General features: G+C 45.5%; 1 protein-coding gene across 1 annotated transcript in view; it reads right to left on the minus strand.

Annotated features, from left to right (window-relative positions):
• The window catches only part of FGFR3 (fibroblast growth factor receptor 3), a gene marked incomplete at its 5' end in the record, with an annotated part of 31,764 nt that extends 30,632 nt beyond the window's left edge, over window positions 1-1,132 (minus strand). Inside the window, one exon of the mRNA XM_010011591.1 lies at window positions 869-1,132. Coding sequence (XP_010009893.1) covers window positions 869-1,132 — 264 coding nt within the window. The remainder of the gene's footprint in view (window positions 1-868) is intronic.
• Window positions 1,133-21,269: the final 20,137 nt, after the last annotated feature.

Consider the following 21,269-nt stretch of genomic DNA (forward strand, 5'->3'; position numbering starts at 1 on the left):
AAGGGCAAAAGAAAGTTTTCAAAACCTTAGATCTACAAGGGGTTCATTCTTCTGAAAATTCAGGCTTTTAACCTGTGTGATCAGGAGGCTCTCTATCTGCTCGCAGTGATGAGCACCCAATTCACCAGTGCAGCAGCCTGAAATCATGGAGATGATCTTAGTGTTAGCCATTAGCTATCTGGGAACATCAGATTTTTCTTGCACATTCTGTTCAGTGATACAGGCTTGGACAGCTTGTAGCTGTTCTGTCCTAATCATGGAAAACACGGCCCAGCAAATGATGGCATGTGCTTTCCTAACACAGCACTTGTTTGCAATATACGAATCCCAACAAGTACCTTTGATGAAGCACATTTTTGAGACTATAAAGCTTACAGGTAAACTACTTTTGAATCAAACTGGTAATTTGTGATATCCAGGGTGGAAGGAAGAGATCTATCAGGTATGGTAGGGAAACAGTTTTCAGGAGCCTCCAGCTTTTACATGCAATTTTGCCACTGATTTGTCACATAAAGTGGGAAAAGTCACTTAACCTCTCTGAGCCACAGTTCACTCACTCACAAAAGACTTCAAAGGCATATGTAGCATTGCATCTATTTAAGTGTAAAGGGGGATTTGGGGTTTAATCTGACTAGCACCGTTTCTAAGTCTCTCTCAGTATTAACATCAAGCTTTAACATTCGGTATGGACACGCAAGCATTCTTCCATTGGTTTGTTTTGTCAGTCTAATCACTGCCAGGAGTTACCAGGGAGGTAGAGACCTACCAAGTACGGACAAACACCGCAAAGCACCAGCTGTGCTGAACATGTGGAGGCACAAAAATAAGGATAAACAAGTCACCGAGAGCGCTGTATTTCTGCACGTACCTGTAACTCTGACTGTAAAGTTTCCCAGGACCTCGTTGGAATGCCTTGGCTTGCAACTGTACAGCCCCGAGTCATCATATGACACATTGATTATCTTCAACAGTTTTTGTCCAATATGAGTTCTGTTGGTAGGTGCAATCCCGATACCATCTTTAAACCAGAAAACAGACACAGAAGAGCCTTGGGTGTTACAGGAAAGTTCAATGGTATCTCCACTTCCAAACACCAACTCTTCTAGAAAGGCGGTCTCGCTCCTCAAGTATTCTGCAAAGGGAGAAAGAAATGGAAATGAGCAAAAAAGAGCAGTTACAAAAGAAGCGTATCTTATGTTTGCCCTACTGATGCTTCCATGTGCCCAGAGCTCCTCCAAAGACAGCTGCGCACACCATAATCAGGTAGCTGATCTACAAGGATGGCTTCAACCCTGTAGCAACCAAAACATGCCATCGCCCCACCCAGTGCATCACAACAAACAGAACAGACCTCTATGTAGGGTCATTGCAACACCTAATGTTGCGTGGGGGGCTGATCTGGTAGATATTAAGTGCGTGCTGCAAAGTTCACAGTTCAGTCTCTGGATCTCTTTATTCCTATTGAGGCCGTCCACAACTGCTGCATCTCTGTGTTCTGGCTTACACCATCTCTGAGACTGTACACTCCACCAGGCATAAGAGTCTTGGTTTTGAACAATATGTATCATGTGGGATCTTATTCCACAATGAAGGCACTTTGATGCTGTGATTACATGATTAGCAAGTAAAAAGTAATTCAAAACAGGTAAATCTGAACCTAATCCTACAATCCAGGTGGCCTGAGTTGATCTCTGATAGTAATCCAATATAGATAGAGATCCTAATTTTGCAGCTTAAGCATATTCATAGACTACAATTTGACTATGAAACCAATGTAATTACAGCAGCTCTGAATACCTGAGGATGTGGCATTGGCTTCAAGCTGCTCTTCTGCCATTAACTGAAAGAGTCGGAGCGTTTTTAAGAGAAAAATGCATTGCTTTTCTTGTCAAGCAGGTTCTCGTTCTTGTGGAAATGTAAAAATTACAAATATCAAAATGTTTCAGTCAATAGCCTTGCAGGGCAGAAATAAAGAATCCCAGGGGCCTCAAAATGTGGTATTTCATGGGAGGTATCGTCTCACAGGAGGCAAAGCCCACACTCACTGGGGTTTCAAAGAACCTTTCCTCTGATACCCTGGCAGCATTTCCAACTGAGATATTTCAGGTTTTGGCCAGAATGTTGTGGTATTCCTGCAGCCAAAGGTTGAGGGTGTTGGTTTTTTTCTCTTGTAATGAACAGATTTTCCCTGAAAGCACACACTTTTAGGAAAGAGAGAAAGAAGACAGAGCTCTTCTTATCAGACCAGCACCTGTTGAGACACTGAGTGTCTACCCACGGTCTCTTCCTAACTGGGATATATCCTTGGGGAAAATATGGTTGAGAAACATTCTGGTTTAACTTTCAGGTTTCTTTCAGGGTTTTTTCTTCCTTCTTCTAGACTATAAGGATTTTTTCTGATGGTACCAACTTTGGCTACCAATTAAAAAGCCCTGTGCTTGCCCTTTGTGCTTGCAGGATGGGTACTGATCTTTCTTTGCTTGTTGACTCTGATGGAAGCTCTTGCTACTTTCATCTACTGGAAAACAAACCCCATGCAGCTGAACAACCCCTCCATACAAAATACACACTTCTACCCAAGCTGTTTGCCAGATGATCAAGACTTGTGTATTTTGGCTTTTGTATCACAAACCTACCAAACAGGAACAAGCCCAGACTAAGTACAAACCAAAGTGTACTGTTTAGCCATTTAAAAGGAAATCACTCTTTTCTGAAAGCCACATTGAACCTGGGTTAATGACAAAGTGACAAAATGATTTTATAAAACATTATTAGGGAATGCTGAAATAATGAGGAAATTCCTTTTGGGCTCAGAGCAGAACGACTGGAGTCTGAAGCTTCTTCTGTGGGAAGAAGCATCATCTCTTGTTTCTGACAACTTTATATTGCCATTTCCACTCTCAGTCTCCCCAGCTGGTCTCCAACAGGTATCGTGATACAAAGTCCAATCCTAGTGACTTTATTCCTACTGACTGGGAGCAGCATCTGGAAAGATGGAGTGGTGAATTAAAAGCAGAATGTTACTAATGGTTTTAATCTTACTTCTTTAAACACTTTTTCAAATTTAAGTTTATATGTTTTGGCTTAAAAAATAAACAGGATCCAAATTGGAGACCTCCACAAAACACTTAAATGTGCACTGAAATGCTTAAGTAATTTGCCCAACTGTGACTTGGAGAAAGAGATTTTACTCTTATTCCTCACATAACTTTCAAATATGGTGATAAATCCAAAAGTGCACAGAGTCTCATCTCTATGCTGGCTGAGAACAGCTGGAGTTCAGGGAACCAGAACTCACATCTCCCCCTGGGTGCCCAGAGCCCAGCACCTCCTTCCTGCCTTCCAGCTGCAAGTGCCTGGTGTTCCCAACAACTTCTCAACAAGAGGCACCAAGATACCAAGGAGACATGAAGTCACCCTCTCTGGGGTCAAGCATCCAGCCATCAGATTGACTTGCAGAAGCCATGGATGTTTTAGTTACTGCTGAGCAGTGCTTATACAGATTCAAGGCCTCTTCTGCTCCTCAAACCACCAGTTTTGTCTGCCCCCCAACCCCCCGGAAGGGGGGTGGGGGGGGGGGGGCTGCACAAGGAGTTGGCAGGGACACAGCCGGGAGAGCTGACCCCAACCGACCCAAGGGATATTCCATACTGTACGGTGTTACAGTCAGCATGTAAAGCTGGGGAAAAAAGAAGGGGGACATTTGGAGTCGTGCCTTCCCAAGTCACTGTTACACGTGCTGGAGCCCTGCTGTCCTGGAGATGGCTGAACATGGGAAGTGGTGAGTCAATTCCTTGTTTTGCTTGCGTGCAGCTTTTGCTTTACCTATTAAACTGTCTTTATCTCAAACCACAAGTTTTCTCACTTTAATTCTTACGACTCTCCCCAGTCCCACTGCAGGGGGAGTGAGTAAGCAGCTGTGTGGGGCCGAGTTGCTGGCTGGGGTTAAGCCACAACACATAGGTATAAATTACCGGGAGTAAACTCACATAGGGATTACAGGAGCCCACTCCATCACTTGCCAGCAGAGCAGGGATTAATGCATTTACTGCTTTAGCAGGTTCTTAGAGAGGAGTAGACAATCAAGGTTGTGGACTCCCAAGATACGACTAAAATTCAACCATTTATTAGTTCAACTAAAGCAGTAATGAGCTGAGAATCACCAAGAGATGCTTCTGATGGAGATCAGCACTTGCATCATTATCAACTGCTGCTCACAGCAAACGCTGCAGAGAAAGAGACACATTTTAAGCTGTTCAGAGGAGCAAAAAGGCAGCAGCCAGTCAGGAAGCACCTTCTACAACGAGAAGCAGCTGGCCCAGCAATGCTGAAATGCTTTTGTATGTATTCACTTATAAGGATAAGATACTTCATCTCTGTAGCTGCTTGGCTCATCCCAGTGATAATTCACTTTCTGTGTGGTTCACAGCTCCAAGTGCTTAAGTGTGTCAGTATTTCCATCAGATGTCTGCTCCTTCTAGACATCAATACTTGTTTCTGGCTGAGTCTGGGAATGTTCTACTTTGTAATGCAGCAGCTCTCAAGAACTGGGGGGGGATATGCAGTTACTTATATCTTAGGCAAAAAAGGATGAGGAGATGGAGGGTGGTGGGTATTCTTGGGCTGCTTATAGCCCCTCAAAAATTCCAAGCCAACCTAGAGCCTGGCTGGTACCCTTGTTGGTGTCAGGGACTATTTCCCATGGGGGCTGCTACTGAGCAGCAAAGGCCCATCGTGCCCATGAGAGGCTCAGTGGGGTGGGGGAGCCCCAGGGCCCCATACCACATTGCAAGTGCTGTGTCCTGGTTCCAGGACATTCCATCCAGTTATTTCCCTTCACCTGTGTTTTTCTTCCTGGAACAGCTTCCCACGATTCCGCTTTTCCAAACATCAAAGTACTTGGGAGCCTCCCAAGGGTCTGCTCAGGTGGGAGCATCATCCTCCTCCTCCTCCTTCAGTGAAAATCCCGCAGCTGTGGCACATCCACCGTGCAACCAAAACCATCCCACTACAAAGGGCTCGAGGCACACAACCTTCAGTCGACTATCAGCAAGATATTCATCACCCTACCCTGAACCCTGGCAGTCCCAGAGAGGCTTTTCGGGATTGCTTCATAGCCCGGTGCTGGAATGGAATAAGAGGCTCGTTTCTAAGAGCATCATATTTTCCCCTTTTTAAGCTGGACAAGCTGCATTTGGCATGTTAACAAGCAGCAAGATAGCAGCATGTATTTCTCTCTTCAGGTTAATTTGAAAACGTTTCTTGTTCTATGCATTTTATTGCACCAAATCCAGTGTGACAGGATATATTATAGGATCATGAGGCAACAACCATGCCAGAGCTTTCTCCTGTTGTGTCTGGTATCCCGTTCCCAGGGGGATCATGGTCACAGCCACTGAGCTGGTGAATTGCTGCAGGGATACAGAAACCTCCAGCATCAGTGGGATGAACAAGGCCATGATGGCAAAGAACACATAGACTATCTCTAGGCTTAGACTAGCACCGTGCCCTCTATGCATGCATAACACTGGTTTAGTCTAAGTAAGTGTCTACCTGTATTAATAGGAGCCTATAGTATTATTCACCCCCTACAACAGCATTCTTCCCAACACCTGTGTGGCTATTTATGGGATGGAGCTGCTTCCCCACCTCACCTCAGGATTTGTGCACTGGGAAGAGCAACCCCCACTACCCAGAAGGTAAATAAAACACTTCTCTTGCTATTCATTGGGACCTGCCTTACTTTAAAAAGCAGCCAGGAGGGATGACAAGCAGCCCCAGTGCCACCTCCCTGCAAGCACCCTGCCATGCCCCTGTTCCCTCCAGCTCCCCAGAGCAGCAGACGGGCCCTGGGGGCATATTGGAAACCACCAAACCAGCCCCAGGCCCCGCACTGAGCAGCAGCCCTGTGAGAGGTGGGTACGATAAGATCGTGGGATTGCCTGTTTATCCAAGTACCTGCCTTCTCAGGGCAGATAAGATCAAGGGAGCGGCCCCCACAGCCGAGCAAGCTCACCTACAGTCACCACATACCCTCACTGCGCTGCAGGAGCTGATGGGGTAGTTTTGATGTATGGACTTTTGGTGGTGCTTTATGCAAAGCTTCCTCTCCTTTCTGCAGCATCCCTGCCTGGCTGTGGTTCTGCCACCCCAAAAGCACATCACCAGCCTGGCATAGCAAAATGCAATATATAATACATTCATATCAATATATATGTTATGCTTATGGTATTGTCTATAATAATTTTATGTATAATTTTAAAGTATTGTATAAAATATCCATATCATGTCTTCTATCTTTCCCCTCTTTTCTCCCCCTCCAAGGTCAAGACCCCCCCTCAAAGCACATTTCCCAGCATCAAGTTGCAGCCATCCTGGGACAAAGGGGCTCTCTCTGGCAATCACAGCAGCATGGGATGCTTTGCCAAAGCAAAATCATTTCCTGACATGGTGCTCAGCTGGGTTATCTCCCCTGAATCATAGAACCAACGAGGCTGGAAAAGACCTTTCAGATCATCACGTCCAACCGCTACCCCAGGACTGCCAATTCCACCACTAAACCCTGCTCAACGGGGCTCATACTTCAGCAAAAATAAAAAATTTGTTTGCTTTGTAAAAGTCTAAACCATGATCAAGAAATGTAACTTTAGGAAATCACACCTGAAAAGGGTTTGCCTCCATCTTTTTAAGGTGCCACTTCATCCTTCACCAGTTGCACATGTTTGCTTGGCAGAGGAGGGGTAGTTCTCCTGGAAAAACTTAAAATAGCTTTCCTAATAATAATGCAAGGTAAACTGTTTATACTGTATCACCACCGCAGTGGCCTATGCAATTGTTACCAGACAACGTTGGTTCCAAAGAGGTAACAAATGTTCTGCACTCTATTACCACCCAGCGGGGTTTTTATTTTAGATCTGGGTTACAAGGAAAGCAAACTTCTTTCCTAGAGAATTAGCAGAACAATAAGCAGGTTTAGTTCTATCATATGCAGCCTGCTTCATAAACAAGAGATTATGGAAAGGAGAGGGAAAAAAAAGTCTCTAGTGTTTAGCTTGGCTATCCCCGACTGGGACTTTGGAAGAGCTTCTAGAATGGAAAAAGCAGATGTTGCAAATCTGCCTTATCTACAGAGCAACTGTTGACTCTGTTGTGCAAATCCTAATTTACATCTGCATGAAAGGTTTCAGAGATTAAATGGCATTCAAGGAGGAATATTAGCTTTTCTCCCTCCCTCCAGCCCTCCTTTGAATGGATTTACTACTGGCAATTAGCTTTCTGTTCCACCGGCCAAGTAGAAAACAGGATTCATCAGGACTCTACAGTATCCTCCTTTTAATGGACTGTTTTCTCAGATCACCCAATTCAGATGCTGAGAGTTAGAAGAAGAAATAAATCGTCACAAAGCTAAAACAGTTACAAAAACACTTTGGCCCAGAGGATTTCCCTGTGGCACTTGGAAAGCCCTCAGGAGGGAAAGGAAACACAACAGAGAACGAATCAAAGGGGTCTCCTGGCTACACCCAACAAAAATGGGAATGTAAAACCCAAGAGACACAAAGCTTTGGTTGCTGCTGAGAGCCCAGAGCCTGTCCCGAGGACACCCTTTGGCTGGAACTTTGCTGGCTTAAAGGAATAGGCAGTGATGGGGAGTTCTTAAAATCAGGCAAGACTGTGCAATGAAATATTCTCCCTGGTTCCCCACTCAAAACACCACAGAGGGAAGGCAACCACCACCCGTATCTATCTACCTATCTCACATCTCTGCATTCCTTTAACAGAAGAACTGATATGAAATGTCCTCTACTTCATCAATGGTCCCTAATGACAGGGAGCAGTGGAGCAGAGCAGCATCGGGATGCTGAGGTCCCCAGGCTGTGCTGCTCCACGTGTCCTACAAGAGCTCCTGGCTCATGCTGAACCACCTCAAGGATGCCCATGCAGATGGTTCCCACTCTGCCCTGTGCCAAAGCCTCTGTGCTCTACTGAAGAGGAGAGCAGCAATGAGCTGTATCACATCTCAGCAGCCCATGCTCGCAGTGGGGATGACACCAGTCCCAGCCTGGCACATGGGTGAGTGCATCCTTGCAGACAGTTTGCCCACATATCACACAGCCCTCCTCACCCAACCGCAGTGGTCAAACGTGGTCAACCCAGGCCACTCCCTACTCAAGGCAGAGTGACAGGACACCCATTGGGCTGAACCTAGGGGGAGCTACAAGACACTGTAGATGGGTCACCATCCTTTCGGTGTCTGCCTCTGAAGAACAGTGGCCAACTTGGCCCCAGCTTTTGCACAGCTCAGCAGGGGCATCCCAGCTTGATCTCAGTACACAGATCCTACCACAAAGTGGCTGATGTTTCATATTCCTGCTCCTCATGCCTGAGGATGTCCAGAAAAACTCATTGTTGCAGCAAGCAAGTAGCTGCCACAACCCCTTTCTGAAGCCAGCGGAGGCAGCTATGGTAACTGAGGCACAGATTAAGGCTTCCCAGCACCTCAATAGACTAGGCAAAACTTGTTCCCAGACTCCACTGGAGCAGGATTGGGTTCTATGACCAAACCTATGCTCTTCAGCATCAATGCACCATGCCATCTCTCCTGCTTTGCTGGACCACATTACCGGTAGAGGTTTTGTAGGTGACACATACCAAGCAATTAGCACCGGGAATGACAGACTACACAAACGAGTGCTCCACAAAGCATAAAGAAACTGAATTTTTGGAAATGCTTTTCAACTTCCTAATAAAACCTTAAAAGAATAAAACCACATTGCTGAGTAATTTGAGTTATCTTTCTGGACTCCTCCTTCACACCCTCATTTCTTTCCTAAAATCCTTCATAACTTTTAGGGTTTTGACCCCCAGGGTGGGTTTTCAGCTATTTAGTGAATTCTAGCAAAACAGTCACCACCTCTTATGTGCTCTTGCAGATGAATTTTTAAGCAATACATAAGGCCTGAAGTTTAGGTTTACATTAGATGAACTTTTTAAGGGATGCGAAGACCTTCACAAAGGTCCCTTCACAATTCCCAGGCAGGCCTGGCCCTGGCAGTTACTTGTGATGCTTTTCTGGTACTTGTGATGTGTTTCTGAAGTGGGCTTTGAGATCACATGGCATCAGAAGAAATTTGCCATAAAGCTCCAACCTTTCCCCTTCGATTCACAGCTATGCAGCTCCCAAATCCCAGCTCCTCTGCATTTCCCTTGCACTTTTAATGTGCGCTCCTCTAATCTTCATTTGATGCAGGCAGCTGGCTGCAAATACCCCTGAACAATGACTTTAATCCTAAGTATCCTGAAGCCCCCCCTTCCTCCCTGCACCAAAACTGAAGGGGAAAAATGAAAAGAACAGCCTCATGACAGCAAGATGGAGAAATCCAAGTTATCCACCGGGCCAAAGGAACAGAAAGACACAATGAACTAAATTTTGCCTGGTTTGCTAATTAAAAACGGAAGCTACCCCACTCCGGAGCCAAGGCAGGGAGTTGGGGGGAGTTTTCATGCCATTCACAAAACCGGCTTCCAACTGGGACCATATTCACTCCACATTAATTGTCATTCCAACTACGAGTGTCCTAGTTTCAAAATGAAAACTACCCTCCAATGCAGCTCGTGAAAACTAACACCAGTGTCAAGGCATTAAACAAAATTTATTGATTGCATTTTCCCACCCACTAAAACTTTAATAAGCATTAAACCTCAAACTCCTGGCCCTGTTTCCTCCCTCTACCCTCTCTTGCCATAAAAAGGGTCAGGCTCCTCTATATGGAGATTAGGACTTAATGTTTGGTATTTGTTTATGAGCCTATCAATTGCCTCTATTTCAGGAGGGGGAAGCACACCTATAAAAAATCCCACCCTCTTGTACACGGATTAAGAGAGGGCAAAGGTTTAGGGTAGTTTGGGTGGGTTTTCTTCCAACTGATTGTGGGTTTTAGATATATGGTGGATCATGTTCACATGAATGAAAATAAGTAAATATTCCCCTTTTTGCAAGTTTCCCTTGAGTAACATAAAATGGCATTTTTCAAAGATCCCCATTTCTCAGTAATAAGACACAGAACTTCCAAGTCTTCTCTGCCAGCCCTTTCCAGCTGTGTAAAAGGAAAAACAAAACAATTTGGGGGCCACTCTGTCTGCGTACTTAGTAAAGAAAACAAAGGTCAAACATTTGAAATGCAAAGGTCGGTGATTAAGCCCAGAAATCCATATCTAGGCATCAAAATGAGTAGCCAGATTTTGAGAGTGCTGAAGCAATTTACATGCAGAGCCTGACCTGGCTCAGCATCTTTCAAAACCAAGCCTGTTATTTCAGTGCCTGAAGAGATTTAGGTGCCAGGTACCCAAGTTGGGAGAAGTTTAACAGCAATCTTCTTTAGGGAAGTCTGATCCACTTTAATGGAATGGAGTTGTGAATGACAAATGGATTTTGTCATTTAGAAAGCACATCTGACTGAATCTGCAACACTTAGTCCTTGTGCTAAACTCAATTCTTATCATTCGGTATTATTATTAGGAGTTGGGAGAGATAGTGAAAGAAAAGTAGATGTTGAAAATTCCTTTATTTCTCCTCTTAAAAGAAGGCTGCTAAAGGGATTAGACAGCTTTGAGTTCACTGCTCTGTTAAATCAACCTTACAATATTTTTTCAGCTTGTTTGACTTGCTCTTTCTGTATACATTTGTGTTTTCACCTTTCTGCATTCAAATCCCACGCTTAGCGTTTGTTCTGCGCTTCTCACAGGAGACTTGGTCAGTTCTTTATTTGTATTAGGTCTACTGAGTTATAGAAAACAGACTTGGAAAACAATCCCTAAATTAGCAGGACTTAGTGGCTCCCATGCATACGCACACACACACAGGGCACCACATACCATCCGACCCAAACGCGGTGGTTTATCATTTCCAGCAGCAACAGTGGGGCATCAGGTTCACCAGAATGGACCTTTTAATGGTCTCCTGCAACCGTATCTATTACCGTGGGTTTTGGACTGCGCGTAATAAATTAAGAGAGAGTTCAAGGAAGTCATGCGTGTCTCAGTTCCTGCTGCCTTCAAGCAGTTTTAACGTCCCCCAAATAATCATCTTCTACAAACTGTAGGTTAGGATCCAGTACTGCCAGAAGCAGGTTAGATGCCCCTATATACAGCTTGTTTTAACGCTGCTGTAAGGAAATGTAGACCCTCTGCAGAGGGCCCTTTCCAGTGTTCTGCAGCAGGACAGGGCTGGTCCTACCTGAACCAGACAGAAACCTTCCACAGGCACTTTTGTACGCCTGCCCTATCCTCTGGAGTCTAGCTTTTCCCTTCTTTCCCCCACCAGGAATACTTTTTAAAACTCCGTCTCTCTGAGAACAATCACCCAAGTGTCCGAGATGGATGCTGTTGCGACAGCAGGGCAGGTCATTGAAACAAGCAAGCCAAGGGAGAAGAGAACCGCCACTTCTCTATGGCAGATAGAAAATAGGGATGATAAAAACTGAGCCCAGGAGCCACCCAAGGGCTGGATTTGTCTTAAAGTCAGGCACTGAAGGTAAGCTCCTGCCCTGCTCACTTGGGTGGGATTTGTGGCTGAACCACCAGCTTGTACCACTGGTGAAGAGACGAAGTTGGACAACCTCTCCACGTATTTGTACCTATCTATCCATATTGATGCATATATCCACAAATGGAGCAAGAGTTGCCCACAGCATCCCAGCCCCTCCACTCCCTTTCAGAGGGCGGGTGGCTAATTCAGGGCCATCTCCTCTTCCTCCCTGCCTGAGGACACTACATGTTGTTCCTCCAACTGCTTTTTCTCATCCTCAGAATGGCCAGGCTCAAGCACCGGGTGAAGCTATTCCTGCAAAGACTGCGCTGTTTGTCCGCACCTCATTTGCTATGCACTGGGAGGAGGGGGGCAGTGGGGGAGAAAATCTCCACTTCAAACATTTACACTTATTTTGAAAGCACCTGAGGAGGTTCCAGGCCTTTTTTTGCCAGGACTAACACATTCCAGCCACAAGATGACGTTGTTCAGGTTGTTGAGAGCTCCTCACAGGAAGGATTTACATTGTGTGGTCACCAAAGCCAGGCAGACAGCTCAGTTTCTCCGCAGCGACCCACTGTAGAAACCAGAGTGGAAGGTACAAACCTGTCCCTTTTTGTCCCCACACCAAGGGAGATGGGGCATAGAAGAATCCCTGCTGTCTACCTCGGTGGTGTTCTCATCCATTCATGAAGACTTTTTCCCCAAAATCCCCTAATGCCATCAGCCTTCACATGAAAATGAGGCAGAAATCTCATTCCTTCACTAAATAATAACATAGGTCAGAGTCCTAGTACAACTCATAAACACTTTCTAGGAGTTATTCTCCTTTTTGTCTGGGCAAATTGCAAAGCATTTCTGCGGCAGGAGGCTTCAGGTTTGGGTTTCCTCTGCCTCCTTGTCCAAATAATGGCAATAGTAATTGAACCACTGGCCAAAAGAAAATTGTGACCCTTTCGTCCATACTCTGGAAGTTCCCATTTGCTCCTGCAGCTCTCTCTGCTCCACCTGGACTGAAGGAAAGAGAAGGTATTGCTGTTGAGGTGCCCCCTCCCAGATACTCAAGGCTGAAAGAAAAGTTGAGCATCTGTAACACTGTATTTACTTAAACACCACAGTATATATTGTATTTATATTGTAATCCAGCTAGGATGGGAGCTGGGGTGGCTTTATCCGGTATCTTCAAGACTAATGTCAGCATCCCCTGATAGCCGTTCATACCCTTGTTCCTAAGCCAGGGAAATCAGGAGGCTGGAAAGCCTGAAACTTATTTTTTATGCTTAATTACAGATCTCAAGTGCCTGACACCAGGCCCTCACTCATTATGCTTTTGACACTGACGCTGAGCTGGAACCAACGCTTTGCGCTCACTCATCACTCACTACGTTCACGAGTGTTTTAACTCCGAAGAAGGTGGGTGATGGATTTGTAGCAACTTCAAGCAGGGATGCAGAGAGGACACCATCTGCTGTTCCTTACTGCTGCTTTTTCCTTCCTTTCTGTAATTAATCAATTCACAAATTGGGAGGGCAGACTTTTCCTGCGGCCTCCTCTTCCCATCACCCCTGCGAAGCAAAGGCTAAGGATGCATCGGGATTGCTACAAGGTCTAAGCACTGCCCGTGGAGTGGGAAGCAGCATTAGAGCCGGTCAGTGGGAGTGCTGGGCTCCTAGCCCTGCGGCTCATCCCATCCAGGGGCCTCCCAGGGCCCAACCCACCACATACAGCAAAAAAGAGGCTTTCTGAGTTTTCCCTGGAATAAAATAATAATGCTTTCACAGAAACCATGCATAACCCACCGGCTGTAAAAACTCATGTGGTTTTTCTTTCTCCTTTTTTCCCCCACTGCATTAACTCATAGCTCATCTCTTACGCAGTAAATACCAGCTAATTTATGCACCTCTATTTACCAGCCCCCCCACTTGAACCCCAGCCTATTAACATAACTATTTAAACTGGACATGTTTTCTCAAACATTCTTCTTTCATAAACTGCCAAGTGACAGTTGTTTACTGTCAACAAGCCTGGGTACTCTAAGACAGGGAGAAATATGCTCTTTCAAAAGGCAGATGTATCGGCTACCAAAGGAAGATTAAAATCTGGTGTTTTTCTCTTCTCCCTCCCCAAAAATTCTTTACTTGTACAGATACACATGATACAGATCAGAAGAGATGGTTCTATGTCTAATTCCAGTCATTCTTTTAATTAAAGACAGGCTCACAGAGGATTTATCTTTGGTTGCACATGCTAGTTGTCAGGGCACACTCATAATCTTCCAATTGCAACTGGTTTTTCCCCTTCGCTTTTAGCTCCGATACCTCCCATCTCCCAAAGCACATCTCAGGGAATCAACATGCTCATCTTGCACAGATCCTGCTACCGGCTAGAAACAAAACTCTTGCCTGAGGGAATTTATATAGACAAGTTATAAAAACTTAAACGAAGATCAAATCATCAGTTAGTTCAAGACCTACAGGCTCCAAACAAGCTGCTCAAGTATTTTGCTGGGAGGGAATTTCTTCTGCTTGAGTCTTGTACATGAAAGGGGGGGGGGGATATGAAAAAACCAAACCTCAAATCCTCTGAGAAAACTCTTTTTTCCCTGCTCTGACAGCCCATAAAGTGCCGGGACAGCTCCTCACCAGCTCCTATGCCGGTGCAAGGGTCTCGGAGCAGGGAATGCCAGCTCGGTCCCGGCTTGCTGCGGACCCCCGCGGGGGACTGTTAACACTTTCCCCGGCGCATTGTGCGGCCCACAGATCACAGCACTGGGGGCTAATGCCGGCCGACACTGATACAATGGCAATAAGGATGGGGCATGAGCGGATGGCGGCCAGCACTGCAGCTTGGCTCCATGCAGGACTTGCACCAGAGTGATGGGGGGGCCCGGGCGATGGCCATCACCGTTGCCTCAGGCCATCACCATCGCATTTTGGGCTGTGATGCTGCCACTGGTTTGCACCAAATCTGGAGTTATAAAAACCAAGATGGGAAGCAAAGGTTCGCGTTACAGCAGGGTGAGAGGAACGGCAGGTCACAGAGAGCCGGCTCCAGGGATTGCCCCCATGAAGCAGCACCAGGCATCTCCCCACCCCCAAAGCGGGGAGCCCTTTTACTCGCTGAGTTTCCTCTGCTTGTTAAAATGTTTGGGTCATTAGAAAACTTCCCAAACAATCCCTGCTTATGCTAAATAGCTGCTCCCACCACGATCTGTGAAGGGCTTCAGCCTGCTCCCTTGGAAATCAATGGGGGCTTTTTGCTTTGGATTCAATAGGCGCAAGATCAGGACCTCATTATTATTTTTACAGGACTACAAGCAGCAGAGAATGGCAAAACCCCTAAACAAAGCAACAGCCCATGGCCAAACTTGCCATGAAGGATCTTTACAAGCTCTGCCAAGCATCAAAGTAAAATTAAAAATCCAGTTCTTGGGAGCTTTTCAGTTTTTTTGACAGGGAAAGTGTAAGGTTGATAAAAGCTGGTCTCATCATTTGGATCCAGGAACGTCTCCCATAGCTCACTTTTCCTCAGAAGAAAAGCCTTCATAGAGGCTTATTTTGCCTTACCCAGGGGGAGAAAGAGGAGATGAGCTGTCAGTCCAGGGTGATGCAGTTACCCTGCGGTACCCTGTGGAGCCCCGAGCAGAAACACCCTCAGGACTTCACATGATCTCCTCTGCCCCACACCACAATGAAACCCCACCAGTCCCTCTGCAGAGCCACCACCAGCAACACAAGGCACCAGACAGCCGCAGGATACGTGTCCTGCTATGGGGACCACATCTACACCCCACCTCCACAAGGGCCAGGAGATCACCTAGCAGTGATCTGGTCTCCAAAGCTTTACTGATTTAACTACACTGGCTGAAATACCTTGAGATTCCTTGTGAACAGCACAAGGTACTTGGTGCAATAAAGACAGGAGTACAAAACACTCCACTTTCCACATTAAATGAAAATAAGCTGACAAATACTTCCATCAGTTATCAAACAGAAGGAGTTGGGAAGTCAGCTTTGCGGGTCTCTAGCATGCCATGGTGCACCGCGATCGCCTGTTACTTCCTTTCCCTAAATACCTTATACTTAAGCTAAGGGATGCAGGAGGCTTGGCTCCTTGGGTAAAAAGGAAAAGAAAATCCAAACCAACATGCTGCTGTGTGCCAGCTTGACATTTGCAGGTAGTTCAATAATGCACAGTACCATCCCTGGGTGCAAACACTGGCGCCAAGGTCCCCATGCTGTGGCCTTCCCAGGAAGAGTGCCTTCAGCACACAGCACAGCCTGCAGAAGTTCCCTTGCTTGGAGAGAGTGATCCTAGACTTCGTCCTTTCCTCACCCGAAAACTTGGAACCCTTCTCACTTCTGAGTCATTAACACTCTTAACCCCTCGCAACCTGCAGAAATGGCACAGTCCCAAAATCTCACAGATGCTAAGCGTGTAAGCACATGGTAATTGTTTTGCATACAGTTCTGCGTGATAAAGAAATCTCCTTCCAAGTTTTAATATAACCTCTTTATTTAACCAACTCTTTATCTTCTCCTGCTTTCTAGATTTGAGAAAGCAAGGCCAGCACACGAGACCTACCACCCCCTCTGCAATAAATACCACACCTTTTTTGGATGAGTACATCTGAAACTGAAGCAGTTACTGGAGAAAGGCTTTCTTGTTTGACTGCGCTGCTATATTCTTCATAAAATAAAAAGCTTTTCTACACTGCATAACCTGAGTGTCACAGGAAAAATATAAATAAAAGTTAACTTCCTGGCTAATCCCTACCCACCTGAATGTGACAACCCTCCAGGGAGCCTATCAGAATAATAGGGCAGGTTTATGTCTGATTACCTTTCACATTTTAACTACGAAGTTTACCAAAGGTTTTACTCAGCTCGTATCTCGCAGTTCTTGTTTGCTTTTGATATTATAGAAACTTCCTGGTCATTCAAGCCAAGGAGCAGATACCTTAGGGGTAAGCACACCAGCAATACCGCATTCACCGCAGGAATAAAGGCCCTTCTTCACACATTCAGGGCTTTAAATCATATCTGCGGCACTTGGCAACCTGAGCTGTGAGCGTATCAGAAAGGGAGCACTGGGACAGTCAGCTCTACTTCAGAGAAAAAGCACGTATTTTTTTACAAGATCCCCAGATAAACAGCCAAAAGAGCAGCAAACAGTAAACTGATAAGCTCTGTAGGAGGCCAAGAAAAAAAAAGTCAGGGTGTAACAAGGTATTTTAAGGTGCTTTCGGTATTGTACGTGTCTTCAGACATGGCTTTAGCCCAGTGTTTGCACAGAGGGTGCTATCAGATTTACCCCCCTTAACAGCAGGGACTGCCTGCTCCCACATACCCTGAAAGGCTTTGCTGAACCACAGTCCCATTTGCTGCAAAAAAAAGATGTAAGGCAAATTTTTACCAAGCCACCATCCTCTCTGGCATCCAGCCTAGTACATGGAAGAGAATAAAGTTTATTAACTAACCAGTATTAAAAGAGATGAAATGGCAAACAGTGAAACATCAAACCATGCTATCAAATGGCTTGGAGGGTGCTGAGTCAGCAGGCAGTTTCAAGCTGGGGTTTGTATTTGGGTTTTGAAGGGTCAGAAAAAAAAGAAATAGGTATGGAGAGCCAACAAGCTCCCGAGATACAGGAAAAGTTACAAACATGTAATACACTAGGAAAAAGGAGAAAAATCTACTCAAACAGGGAACAGAATAAAGTCAGTTTAACTGATTGTCTGTATCAGGTTCAAACTAATTGGGAGAAAGTCACCAAACTGGAGAGAGAATTTCACTTCTATTTTTAGTAGAAATATCTGAATTTGCAACATTCCTGAAAAACTACCTCACATATACTAAAAATTGCCAAAAGCTAAACTGGGATACGGCTGGACTTGATGATCTTAAAGGTCTTTTCCAACCTAGTTGATTCTATAAGAACCACACAGCCACTTCTCCACCTATTCTGAAGTCTGCGGGCTCATGCCCAGGCTCCTGCACTGGACCCTATGCACTTCAAGGACTAGCCAGAAAAAACCACCAGCAGGCCATGCCCTAAAACCTTAGCTGAAATTGAAGTTCAACCAATGCCTTCAGTCATAGCTCTCTGTGCCAGCTGACAGATCACTGTCAGAAATGGCTTGGTCAAATGCTTTTGTAAACTGGAGTTTTATTAACTGCTCAGAAACTGGGCTGATTCCCTGTCTTTTAGAGTCTCCAAGTGAAACAGCAGATGTACACAGTAAATTTTCATGGAGGACAGCTTTCTAAGCATATAGTTGGGTGTCAAAGTTCACTTCTATTGACTATATTTTAAGAAGAAATATTTTGTTTCCCAGCCTTATAGAGGCAGGGGGAAAGTCCTTCAGCTTCATGCAAGATTTCAGCTTCGTCCAGGCAGCAGACCATGTCCCACTGGATGGAAACAGTCTGGATGCAGCAGAGATGCAGCCATCAAGACCTCTTTAGTGTTTGTCCAACTGCAAAACCCACGTTCAGGCAGGCTTTGGGACAGGTATACTTTCCCAAATAGCACTGAAGATTTGTTAGAGGGAGTCGTAAAAGTCAGCATGCTGGTCAGAGGGGCTTACTTTAATTGCGCGATTTAATTAGCAGATCAACACTTCACTACACAATTTTCAGACTTACTTTCATCACGTTCCCTACTCAGTGGTTGTTAATAAAGTCTTAATTAAAAGAAAAAAGAAACCCTCAGATTTAATTGGAGTGACCCTTGTCAATACGTGTAGAAGACCTGACATTTTATAGCTAGTACCAAATATATTTAATGAGTCCATCTCTGCACTGAAATAGACTTCATAGTTCACTATTTGTTAGTTAAGAAATAGATTTTTGTATGAGTAATATTTTATCATCCTTTACTTGTGTCCTCTTATTTTATCACTCAGTAAAACATGCTAATCTCAACATTAAAGACAATGCTCAGCTGTTAATGAGAACAAATAGATCAACTTTTAATCTCAAAACTGTATTGCTCATAACAGCCCATTGAATCTAAAATGTTTCTGGTCTCAGGCAAAGGTAAGAAGCACCATCAATATAAAAGAGACTCTTTTCAGACAGTTTTAACACGTAAATCCTGAGGACAGCTCCAGGAATTGTTGATGTCATTTGGGACTCACTGCAATACCCTTATAATTTCAGGGTGAACTTTGAAATGCTCAAACATACAACGTGAAGCGACGCAGATCACCATACCCTACACCTCGGACCCGTTACTGGGTGTGTGCCAAATGAGAGCCTGGTTGCCTCCGGCTGCATGAAGAGAACATTTCAACCAGTGCATCACCAGTTCTTCCAAAGCAGAAAAGTCACAGGAATTGGTACATGCCCTCCCATTCAACTTAAACAAAATCTCGAAAGAGACCCTCTTCCGTTCTTTTGGCTTGAAAACCGCCTGTGCAGTAACTGTGAGTGACAGTTTGACTCCACTGCTGCACAAGGGAACTTTGGTTCCTGCTCCTGACAGATTGGGAGAGCTCTCCCCTTCCCGCACAAACCTGCTCAGACGTTAGTGGCCCTCTATACAACTCTTTCAACACACAGAGGCAGCTTTAGCAGCTAACTAGTGCACTACAAATCCTAAGCAGCCCAGAAATCCCCTTTTTCCACATACACCATATGCAGAAAGACACACGCAAACCAGCCACAGGAGACATGCCGGTTTATCAGAAGTTTTTAAAAGCAAAACGCTCCGGTTTCAGTTGGTCTGCTCTCTAAGAAAACAGCCAGCATTACTTGACATTCACAAATCGTACCAAGTAATATCTTTATCTGAATACTAATGCAAATTGGACGGGCTTTTTTATATTGATGTCTATTCTGTGGCTGCTGAATAGAGTGACCGCATGCTCAAGGCTGCAAAGGAGTTCACTGACCTCCCTAATCATCTCTGTCATAGCCCCTGAATGACATACACATTCAATCCTGCCTCGCCTCTCTACTTTCATTCATAAAAAAAAGAAAAAAGGGGGGTGGGGGGGAAATTTGACATTGTTCTTCCTGCAGCAGCCCCGAGAAAGGGAGAGAAGAGAAACTCAGCCCAGATGAGGCCCCTGGTGTTTTTAGTTTAGCTTCTATTCAGCAACAGCCCCGCCATCTGCCTCCTTCCTGCCAACAGCCGAACACCTCCCTGCGGAGATGTTAAAACCTGCACCCCCTCCACCTCCGCTAATAGCGAGTATTCATATTAGCAAACATACACATACCTCCAGAATGCCTCCCTTCAATGTGTGTTTTATGTAGCTGAGTATAGGCACAAAGCAGTAGCTGTTATAGCCTTCACAGCCCCGTGTGGAGAATTAGATCACTGGGGAAAAATCCTTCCAAGCCCCTTTATGGAAAATAAGGCCTTAGACTGTAAATGCAAAGCCCAGCGAACAACAACCTTCAGTAATGAGCCAATACCCCATGGCCCATTTGACTAGGAGAAAGAATTTGCTTTTTACCATTCAATTCAAAAAGACTGAAAAAGTAAAATGTGTTTTTACTTGGCTCTGAAGGTTTATATTCTTTACAGTTTCTTTTGCACAACCTTTCCCCCCCAGGTCGGATAGGCAGCGGGTGCCCCTGCGCTTGTGGGGCTGCTGGCTTCAGCACGGAGCTGGGTGAGCAGTACTGGCTTCAAGCTTCCCTGCAGCACACGTGGTGGTGGTAGTGGGAGAGCCACTAGCATTTCTACGCAGCCCCGAGCCTGTTCATAGTGATGGGGTGACCCTTGGGGACATCGTTGGGTGTTGGGGTTAACAGGAGCCCTCTGCACAGAGCCGAATCCTGCTCCCAGGGAGCACAGAAGGGGTTGACAGTGACAACTTTGCCTTGGAGAAGGCTGACAGCAGTAAGAGAGCCTGTCCTGAGGATTTTCACCGGAGCCCCTAGAAATTCCCACCCATTGCTGAGCTCACAGACATCTGATGATGCTTCCCTCAGTGTGACCTCCGAGTATGCCACTTGTTACAATTCCAACAGCACCCTAAAGCCTTAACTTGCAAAGGTGTCTTAGAGCACGAGGAGGGTTTAGCATCACTTGAACACATCATCAGCCCCCAGCTATGGGCTGAAGGTGCGGGTGGAAACCCAGGGGACCACCGAGGTTGCTCCCTACCTCCTCGGTTCAACCCTGCCCCAAGTGCCAGTGCCTATATGTACATACTTAAGCCTAAACCAGGAAGAAGAGGGGACACATTGCTTCTGCCGCTTCCCACCCCTGTTACCAGCCCAGGATGCTTGCCTCCTCCCGCACACTGACCTCAACTGCTCTGACCAAGTCGCCGAGATGTTGCCCCATAAATCAGTTCTTTTGGCTGTGAAAAATGAGCCAAACGAGTTACACTAAGAATCTGGTGTTTTATTAGGACTTTCTTGAAAACAAAACCAACCCCCGGTGTGATTTATAGCTTTAACCAAAAGGGGTATGAAAGTAATCCCCCCACCCCCCAGCCTCCACGAAGTCCATTTATTCCCCTGTCACTTTTTTGGCAAACAGGCTTCAAACCCTTTCCTGAACAATGGAAACTTTCTGCCGGGTATATGCAACCCCGAAACAGGGGGCTGCGAGGGGGCTCCCTTCCCTTAAAGAGCTTTGAAAAATAAACAGGGACTCAGGTAGCAGCTGAGCCGTATCAGAGACACGTTTCAAACCCGCCGTGTATCATTAAGAAAACCCCAACAGCAAACTAAACAGCTTTTGTCCGACGTGTCAACTTTTTTTCACTTCCAATCGCAGC

Source organism: Nestor notabilis, unplaced genomic scaffold (assembly GCF_000696875.1).
Source record: "Nestor notabilis isolate BGI_N333 unplaced genomic scaffold, ASM69687v1 scaffold11343, whole genome shotgun sequence".
Classification (NCBI taxonomy): domain Eukaryota; kingdom Metazoa; phylum Chordata; class Aves; order Psittaciformes; family Psittacidae; genus Nestor; species Nestor notabilis.